At 39.9% G+C, this 10,813-nt stretch overlaps 1 protein-coding gene across 2 annotated transcripts in view; it reads right to left on the bottom strand.

Annotated features, from left to right (window-relative positions):
• Positions 1-1,164: 1,164 nt before the first annotated feature.
• The window catches only part of LOC106809259 (mucin-5AC-like), a 14,818-nt gene continuing 5,169 nt past the window's right edge, over positions 1,165-10,813 (bottom strand). The window contains exons 2-11 of one of the 2 annotated variants that reach the window (XM_014812266.1): positions 8,109-8,258; positions 7,836-7,911; positions 6,725-6,819; positions 6,166-6,217; positions 5,924-6,046; positions 5,484-5,575; positions 5,041-5,099; positions 3,761-3,878; positions 3,291-3,379; positions 1,165-3,056 (exon numbers count right to left, since the gene is read on the bottom strand). In XM_014812266.1, the coding sequence (XP_014667752.1) occupies positions 2,539-3,056; positions 3,291-3,379; positions 3,761-3,878; positions 5,041-5,099; positions 5,484-5,575; positions 5,924-6,046; positions 6,166-6,217; positions 6,725-6,819; positions 7,836-7,911; positions 8,109-8,242 (1,356 nt within the window). In that variant the 5' untranslated portion in view covers positions 8,243-8,258 and the 3' untranslated portion in view covers positions 1,165-2,538. The remainder of the gene's footprint in view (positions 3,057-3,290; positions 3,380-3,760; positions 3,879-5,040; positions 5,100-5,483; positions 5,576-5,923; positions 6,047-6,165; positions 6,218-6,724; positions 6,820-7,835; positions 7,912-8,108; positions 8,259-10,813) is intronic. The other variant, XM_014812267.1, reaches the window with a different exon arrangement.

Here is a 10,813-nt window from a genome sequence, read left to right as displayed (position 1 = left end):
TAGAAAAGTTACGATAACAGGAACTTCATCACAAGGCTGCTGATTGGATGAGAATCGATTACAAAATTCAAATTCATACAAATTTATTGTACATCACAGTTATTTATGCATATTATGATGGCTAACCACATATAAATAATATTTGATGAAAAATGATGTGGTCATGAATTTATTCTGCACAACAAGACAAATTCTCACACTGTAACGCGAGACGCGAGAGTTGTGGCAAGCATGGTAATCATTTAAACAAGAGAACAAATGCCATACGCCATTTTGTAAATGTATTGTTTTGTTTTATTAGCGGTAGATAATTAATGATTTTGACGTGTTTTTCAGGAAAAAAAATTAGTCGCAACATTAGTCTTACCATTAACTTCCACTCGTAAACCGTTGACAGATACATCGTAATGTTACGAGAACGAAAAATCCTCGCAAATATCCTCATAACATTACGAGAGCCAAGACCCTCTCGTAACTTTAATATTAAGATGAAAATAACACATTTAGACTAAGAATTACAATTATAGTGATATTATATTTTATAATAATTAATGAATAAAATGTGTGTGGGTAAATTCAGACTGGTGTAATCTCAGACCGGTCTGGAATTGTTCGCGCAAATTATATCTTAACCCGGGTGCCCATAGGCGGGTAAATTCAGACTGGTGTAATCTCAGACCGGTCTGGAATTGTTCGCGCAAACTACATCTTAGCCTGGGGGCCGTTGTCAGAAACCCTATGGGCACCCGGGATAAGATATAATTTGCGCGAACAATTCCAGAACGGTCTGAGATTACCCCAGTCTGAATTTCACCGCCTACTGCCAGACTAATCTGTGTGAGTGGGGGGGGGGGTACGGAATACGCGTAGGTGGGTAATTAATAGAAAGCTGAGGAGATACAATGATGAGAGGAGAAATAATACGGAACAGTGTATGAAAAATCGGCGAGAAAGGAAGGGAGGAATGGGTCAAATGGGTGGAGAGTGAGTGATAGAGTATGTTAGAGGCGGGGAGAAGAGATCAAAAGAGGGAACACGCGTGAAGTAGATGAAGAAGAGGAACGGTGGTAGGAATTCTATAGTTAAAAAAAAAAATATTACTATTCTTATCACGAGTGATTGATGCATTACAAGGAATACAAAACCACACACAATACACTTTTCTGCAATGCTATATACACTGTATTATATTATTTACGAATCAAGCCAGTAATGACATATTTATTATATACAAAAGCTGCTTAACATTCTTCAATCTTGCATAAGCTATTTCAAATGTTAATGACCAAAACAGGTTTAGATGTTAACAAGTGCTTCCCAGAGATGAAATCATTGTGCAGTGAATTACTAGTGTACCAAAGTATAGTGTTACCGAGGCATCAATGATTGCCAGAAGCAATCATACTTCTGCCCATTAAAATATAAAATTGCTGACCCTACAGAAAACCAACACTTCAAATTATATATACAGCAACAATAATAAGTTACACAAACGTGGTAATAAGCAGGGAAATTGACATTTGCGTTGTCACATCATTGCATTATTATGCGCATAGATAACAATAAATAATCTACAATAATATTCATTCGGACAGTAGGAAACCCGATTAAATACATCCTCGACACTTCCCCAATATTTGCAGGTGGGTGCAGCAATCAATAATGGTTTCCACTACTTAGGGCCTCATCAGCAATGTTAACTATTGCCAATATCTCGATGCACAATTGGGAGATATTTGCCAATGGACAACAGCGATCACAAGGTTTCTGCTATTACATAGAAGTAATAGAGCGAACGTTGCTACACCCGGAGAGTGACTGTGGCACAGGTATATATACTGCCACTCTCATTATTCCCATCGGTAACACCTAAAGATAGGTTTTGATGTGATATGGAACAACCGAGAGTGCAGGAGCAGCAGTAGTATGCACACCACCAACCTTTGCTAAAGAAACACTGGATGCACTCAGATTGTTTGCATTACTAAAAGTGCTTTCGTAACAACGCAACTTCTTCACAATAGCATATATAGTGTGAGCCACACGCATGAGAATGCTTGCAATAAAAGCTTTGATTGGGCACACGAGAAACAATACTTCTCACACAGAGCAATGTTTGGATGGGAAACACTAGTATATTTACAGGGCATAGACGTTCACTAATATATTAAATGTCCCACTAAAAGGTGATCCTCGAATCAATTCACATATTACCACAAATGCTGTGTGTAGGAAAATTTATGTAAATTAATCCATTTCGCAGTAGTATCTTCAACAAAAAGAACAACACAGTAGAATGAGTAACATACGATTAACCTATCTGCCTGTCATGATTGACAGGCAGCTCTAAGAAATCATTGTTGTGATAAGACATTCTAGAAGGCAATGCTTGGTTACGAAGTGCAGCAAAGTCTACAAGCATGCACACATGGTAAATACACACAAGATTGGTTTTGCTCAACCAACCTAGTAACAATATCCAACGGCGCATGGTTACCCCCCTCGTACGAATACGTCAATTAATGGTGCCAGTTGCAGCTATGACACCGGCTGGAAGGGGAATGAGGATTCGGTCTGACCTCCGCTATTGTGCAGCACTGCCGAGAAGCTAGCAACAGGCCCCTGGGGACCCTGTGATGATGCAGGTTGCGCATCCATCAGCATTGGCGTCGGCTCGGTGCATGACTGCGAGCCCGTCGTCGTCATACACGTGTGAGCGTGCGAGCCGTGGTTCGCCGGGCTCGCCACGCAGAACGAGGGCACCTGCGTTGGCGCGTGTGCACGCTCCGTATTACTGCTCGGTGGAGGAGAAAAGCCCAGCTTCTGCTGCAGCGTGAGTGGCTGCTGGGCAGCTGCCGACCCGGCCACCGGCAGCTGCGATGGGAAAGATGCAGGAGGTGGCTGCGCCGCGTAGCTGTCGGACGACGGGGCGTGAGTCATCGGTGATGGCACCGATAGCGCGAGAGACTGCGCAATCGTTGTCGTCGTCGTCGCGATGTCGGACTTGTCCCACGAGTCGCGTGTGCATGGCGTGTCCTCCAGCCAGCTGGTTGGCACTGTAACAAGGGTGCACCTTGATCAAGTATGGTAGCATTATTACATAATACCTCCAGATGCACGGCAGCATTTATTCCTACGTAGGTACGCATAGGGAACACTGTGACACCTCATTTAACGTACCATATCTACCGGAGGCTACATTACTCTCACTGTAATGAGTGCTCAGTTTTTCTTGAATGATATTGAATTTACTACTGCATAGTATACATTGCAAACATCATCATACGTACCGTCAGATGAGTTGTGTGTGGAATGCCTCTGTAAGGGCAGTCTAGGCTCAGGGCTGTCTTCCTCCATACTTCCAGAACTTGATGATAAACTACAAGACAACGTAAAAACTGCATCGAACATTTAAGATAAACAGCGATAGTACAGTAAAAAATATTGCATTTCTATAATGCATCATAGAATTTGACAAAATTGACCCATGTGCCATTCACCCATGATTGACAGGCAGTTTAACCAATCTGTACTGTAATGGGATATGCTAGAGACAATGCTTAGTAATGAAGTGCTGAAGAAATTTTGGCATCTGCACATATAAAACATGTATAACTACAGCTTCAATAATTATATAAGAGGGGGCATAGTTATTACGAGTGGATCAGGAGGTTAGACCAATAGCTACGAGCAGAAATCACATTATTATTGCGTTACTTAGAATCGTAGAGTAATTGCATATGCTGGGACAGCAACACACCTGTGTGTGAGTGGATGAGGAATGATCAATACTCGATCGCGTTCTGTCATCGATACTGCACTGTTGAACTTTTTCGGTGGGCTCATGTAGTTTCGCGGGTCCTCAGTGTCGCTGTCAACTACAGATGGAGATAACAGAAACATCCCTATGCACTAGATGTACATAAAATACTATCATGCCTCATTAATGTAAAAGAAGCTTGTCCGCTAAGTGAAAACATCTGTAAAACAAGATCATCATAACGTGATACTTACGGGGACACTTGGTGTTGTTTTACACAAGGTAATGGATGGTAAACTACATAAAGCCTGGCGCACATTGCCGAACATTTTCCCAAACAAATGTTCGTCCGAACAAATGTTTTTGTCTGGCAATGTGCGGGTGGACAATTGCTGAGCGCACATTGCCGAACATTTTGCAGCGAACAATCTCGTGGCGCTGTCTAGTAGCTGTGTTGTAAAGAGTCACGTGATCGGCGCATGATTGGGCACAAAAATCATGTGACCACATATCGTGCTGCTATTGGTTACTACTTTACAAATGTTCTTAGAACTGTTCGACATTCAGCGCACATTGACGAACATTCGACGAACAATGTTCGAGATATCAAACATTTCCGATCTTCAGAAACATTGTTCGGAACAAATGTTCGGCGACTTTTTTCACCGCACATTGCCGAACATTTCATGGAACGTTGTTACGATAATGTTTTTGAGCAAAATGTTCGTCAATGTGCGCAGGGCTTAAGACAGCATTTCCCCTGGTATATCATGAGCAAGGTGGACCACCTCGCTAATTTTTCTCATCTGCCTCATTCAATATTTGCTGAAATTGCTGCCAAATCGCTGCAAATTCTCTGGTCCCCGTTAAATCATTATCCAGCCAGCACTCCCTAGTGCTGGGTTCTCCTCCTACCCAGGACCCTCGTACATTGATCAGCGTTGCCACAGGTCAGAGCAAACAGTGCAGGCACGACCGCATTTGCTACTCGCCAGGAATGCGCTAGGCACATTAAATATGAAGGCGATCGCACTTATTTAACCCAGCCGCATCGCTCACGATTATAGTCAGGAGAAATACTGATAGCAGGTTGTGACTTGTGGACACTCCCATTAGTTCATTGATAATTGATATATGATGATTAGATATATGGGAAATATTAATCTATATGGGAGAACTAAATACATTTATACAAAGAAACCAGAGCATTGGCTATATGGACCCTGGGTTATGTAGCAACTGACTACAAAATAAGCTGTTTATTTACTGATGCAACTTACACTTTCTCTTCACTGCTGCTAGTGAACTTGGCCGTATGGCGATAGGGCTCAGACTTCTTCTGTAATGACACCCACGGTCAATTATTAAGTAAACTTTAGTTTCACAAATGGCTACAACATTGCGTGACAAATCGTACAGCCAGCCACAACACAGTATATATAATACGCACACATATGAATGCATGTCCACACACCCAAGCATTCCGGTGCAGGTACACATGTATGTATGTACATACATAGAAATGTGCACTCACACAGTCACAGACACAGAAACACAAACATGCACGCAAGAACGCACCCAACGCACACGCGCACACGCACACACGCACACGCACACGCACACGCACACGCACACACACACACACACACACTGAATGCATGCCACATGTACATACACACACTCACATACAGATGGATAACTCTTATAACGTTACCCGGCTTACCTCGTAAATGACTTCCTCGTAGGACTGGGGCTTGGGCTAGGTGAGTAGGAGGATGTACGTATTCTTGCACCCATCGATGGAGAAAAACATTGCTGAAATGATCCAGCAAACAAACAAAATAGAACATTCCTCCCTTTTTTCTGTAAACATACTAATACATAGATGTAAAATTTGTTTGGCAAATATTAGTAATGAATAGCAACTAATTTAATTTTGAGATGAATCCAAATTATTAACTGGAGTGACAATTTCAAAAGGCAATCTATTGTCTTTGTCAAACTGTACAGATTGTTTGCGTGAGCTCTCACCAGATGGCAGGAGGTGTGCATGATTATCTGATGAGATGAAATCCAATACCAGTATTCTATAAAGTTACTAATGAAGGCTATAGATCAGCCTTACTTTGGCGTTTTACTATAAATCACTTGCTTCTTTTATACCTTGCCTATTCCTCTAGTAGGAGAAGGTGAGCTGGAAGTACTAGCATGGGGCCACGGGGTGATATGCAACGCGAGAGGTTCTGTGATGGGCTTGGACTTCTTTTCTGCATTTGCAGTTTCGTCCTGAAATTCGACAAGTTGACATAGTGGAATATAACAACATTCAGTATCAGAATCGTGCAAAGAGGCTGAGATGAGATACATGTACTACAGTAAGACTCAATGTAGATAACATTACTTACCAAACGAAGTTCATCCCATGATCGTGACATTTCTACTGCAGAACGAAACTCCCTGATATGTATAGAAGCACACAGATAACAATAGTAAGAATTACAGTTAGTAATAGCCATCACGTAAAAACTCAATAAATCGAATCCATTGGGAAATAAAGAGCATTTGGTTTGCTATGATCCATCTTTCATGAACACGATAATGTAATTTTTGTTACAGGTCTTTATTTGTCATATTATAATGCTACAAATGCTAGATTTACGAATTGAAAAAGGTTATATGCTAAGTAAGCTGGCTGTTGGATCAAAATATGTGCCTAAGATTACCTATTTAAAGGGATACTACACCCTAGAATTTTAGGATATATTATGATAGCAAGTGCAAAAATAATGGTATATACGTACAAATTCCTATAATCGTGCATTCACATTTGTCATAAAAACCCTCAAAAAATCATCTACTATTATATAAAATTTCAATCAAACATGTTAAACAGTAGGATTATGCTACGATATCAATTTTTCCGATTTGTTGTTTGTGTGCAATGAAAGAAATACTTGTGCTGACCTCTCATGGCGAACTTCACGAGTGTTCATTACATCCATGCCTTCCTCCTGCTTTATCTGACTCACTCTAGATGGCACTCTTATTGGTGGCGATGGCTACAATATGTAAAAAGTGTATGTTACCCTAATAAGTATTTGCAAAAAAATGCTAGTACCACCCACAAAGGTAAAACTAGCAAACTAATGTTAGTGTTCTTGTTTATCCCTCTTCCTAAACTATTGTACTGAATAAATTTTTCATGCTGTTCAAGGAAGTACAGATAACTGATTGACAAACGGTTTCAAAATTTTAACTCCCTTCATGTAAGGGGTTTGCATTATATCTGTGAGGAGAACATGTTTTTCATGCCACAAAATGCACGACTTTAATAATCAATTCGTAACTAGCATGTGACCTGGTCATTTAAAACATGAACCACATCTGTAAAACTCAACTCCTATGAAAAACATAAATTCTGCAATGGTAATCTCTACTAAGAAACAGCTATGTAGTTGAAACATTATCATTACAACATTAAGAAAAAATCACGCTCAGTCACTCAGCTAGCAAAGCCTGAATCAGACTGCGATCAGAATACACGATCATGTAGCAAAAACAAATATAACTAAAAATATACTGTGCTACTTTGTGAATAGAGGAAAAGCTAAATCATGTATCAAGCTTGCTAGAAATAGATGAAGTGTCGATCTTTAGATCCCAATATTATTTCTCCAACAAACAAAAAGCCAGTGCTTAGGCCAAAACAAAATATATGTGTGGTTACCGTTACCTGCCGAAAAAAATAGAGTAGGTAGGTAGGGAAAACATTTTATTTTCTTGAAATATTTTATTTACGAACCATGTCCGAAGGATGTGCGTTGTGCCTTTTGAAGCAGGAACTGTCCAATTCATATTTATTTTATTTTATTTATTTATTTATTTTTTTTACTTTAAAGAAAATTGACAATAAAATGTTTAGGGTCGCTGGGAATAAATAGGGCCGGTCGGGAAACCGTAACCACACCTATATTTTGTTTTGGCCTTATGTAGGCATCCAGAAATACACCACTAGTTAACCTGTCAGATAATAAACAGCAGCGAGACTGGTTGTAACTACATTGAGAATTCTTACTGAAGTTGTGTCGCAGGTAGCGCTAAACCTTCGAATGCGGTGGAACGCCGACAATGGGAAGCTTTCGCCTTCCAAGCTAAAAGAATAGATGGACTAATTTATTTTATTTCATTTAAATACATTTGATTTAATTCCATTTGAAGCATTGCCCATATGAGAAAAGTGAGTTTCAGAGAATCTACACAAAACACAAATGAACAAGATTCACTTTGAAAATGTGGATTAAATTTAACAGAATTTAATCGCTGCTATAAAATGTATGAGATTTGTAACCTGGAATGTTCAAGTCCTATTGCATTGATCATGGGGGCGCTATTAGACCGCTTCAGGCTAGGAGCAAAGCCTGGTGGCCTCAGCACTCCAACATCACTGTGGTTGGAATCAGAGGATGAGGTGTCTACATCCATCGTAGCCTTCGTGGTCCTGCATAACGAAACGGTTGACTCTGTTAAATTGACTATGTCACGAATTAGTCCTCAAACTACATAAGTCAGTAAGTGTAGACAAATTGGGTCTTACCTATTAGCCGACTTATTACTGACTAGCTGCGGGTACCCGCTGCGCTGGGTAAAATCGTGCTACTAATTCATACTACTAATAATTGGACACAATAGGAACATTGGGTAAAAATCGACAATATAACATTACACACAATATCAATATTTACAAATCAGTCTAATGAGATAATAAGCATGGGGGAAAAACTGTTACGTATGACATTTATATGACAGCAGAACCCAACTTAGAACCCCTGGAACATAATAGTAATATGGTGTAAATGAGAAAAAGTTATTATAACAGCATACATGTACGAATGGGTTGCAGTCTTCATTTGAAAACCTCTTGATAAACAATGGTTTGCGTGTTATTGTCTGTGGAAATATGTAGAGATTGCTGGCGTCTCGAACTGTTGAGCTCACCACGTACAGCTATCCATTGTCAGATCGTAGGATGAATAAACGAAATTGGGTATATAGTATAGATAGAGACAGGCCAGCCAGTGGGGTCTGTGTCCATTGGATATTGTCTAGTGAATGCTTGGCGCGCAACCGTGCACATTGAAATAAAGGAATTTTTCTACTGAATCAGAAAAGGCATAGCTTTCGAATGGTACAATGGATTCTGAAATCGTAGCATGAATAAAAAAAGCCGATATATAGTATACAGACAGGCCAGCGAGTGGGGAAATTTGTAATTATAAAAGAATGTTTACTGACTTGGTACGCGTCTTTATGCGTTGATGTTTTGAGCAATCGTAACCTCTCAAACTATATAATACTCATACTAAACTATAGTGAATCTCTATAAATATTTACAAATCAGTCTAATCAGATAATAAGCATGGTAAAAAACGGTTACGTATGACATTTATATGACAGCACAACCCAACGTAGAACCCCTGGAACATAATAGTAATATGGTGTAAATAAGAAAAAGTTATTCTAACAGCATGTACGAATGGGTTGCCTCTTGATAAACAATGCAGTCGTAACCTCTGAACAGGTTCCTGGTTGTGCTCTGTTTTAGTATCGGTTTCGGTTTCACAATACCAGCAGCTGATGGAATGAGTGATCGATTTTTCTCTGTGTGGCAGCACTGTACAGTCAGTGCTGACATTGTGTGAAGATTCACGAATTGAGGGGTTTTTCACGGATTTTTCGGTGAGTTTGACGGTTTCAGCTAGGAACACTCCCCGGGTATAAGAGATGGCCCTGTGAAAATTGCATCCAGATCGCTTGGGCGGTTTGGCCGCCTATAGGGAAGATACATACATACATACATACATACATACGAACTCAAATATATATTAGATTACTCCGGCACAACAATCACCACAAATCTGTGCTGTTATAAGCTATAAAACAGCAGATGAACCGCAAATGTGCGCCTGCTATCTTCAGATTCACGATAATGGAATCTTCAAACGGTCCCACAAAACGCGCGCATGTGCTTACTTGACGCAACTATTATAGACTGGAAAATGTATACGAAGGTAATTAACCTAGTGTAGCGACAGGGGTCTGGTCTCACGAGAGCAAAAATCACAGGCTAGGTTTGTTAACATATATAAACAATCTCATTTGAAATGCAGATCGGTGCATATATTTGTGGAAAGAATGTTGTGCGAGTATTCTATAACATGTTAGCCTTACTATGTACAGTTGTTGTTATGTGAGGAGTATTGGTAAGTATCAGAACAGTTGAGAAAATATAAAAACGGTTGATATAAATATGTGAAACCTACGTTTTAATAGTTAAACCAGTTGATTGAAATGGTGGCAAGAGCAGAGAGTCAGATTCTGGTACAGCATGCAGTGCTGCATCAAATGAGAAGTTATTAGGTGAGGCCATCGTAGTTTGGGGAGGTTCATACTTCATTACTTGAAGTTGGACTGAGAAGATCTTCCTCAACTCAAGGATGGACAAGGGGATAAGGTTAAACTTGAAAATGTAGAGATTAGGTGCAAGGGTTTTGAGCGAGAGACGGATAACCAAAAGGTAGATCAGGAAGAACGTAAATTACTCTAGCATGGAGCCTCTATAGAGCCAATTCTCGTTTGCACAGGCACTTGAAGCGTTTCAATAAAATATAATGCTAAATAAATACGAAATCTATTTACTACCAAAGTCTTAATGTTTCTATACTCTCTTTCACCTATTATTGCCGACAATTTTCTGTAAATGCCGTCTAAATGCTCATCTGCAACAAACGCTGGCTGCCGCTGCACACTGACACATAAATATAAAGCAGGTAGGAAAGCGTGCTGCCAAAATTCGCTCGACGCTTGCTTGATTTCACACGAATACAACACAAATATTCAACCATTCTACTCCATCTTTGTTTCTATTTGAAGAACAATGTTCACTTGTTAAAAAAACATACCGTCTGTGTTCGTAACCGACCTGTGTCACGCGAAATCACACAAAGCCTGATGAAATTCTCGCATTCGCTTCCGTTGCGCAGTTTATGTAAATGG

The sequence above is a fragment of the Priapulus caudatus genome, unplaced genomic scaffold (genome assembly GCF_000485595.1).
Source record: "Priapulus caudatus unplaced genomic scaffold, Priapulus_caudatus-5.0.1 Scaffold340, whole genome shotgun sequence".
NCBI lineage: Eukaryota > Metazoa > Priapulida > Priapulimorpha > Priapulimorphida > Priapulidae > Priapulus > Priapulus caudatus.
This window is presented reverse-complemented; position numbering and strand designations above follow the sequence as displayed.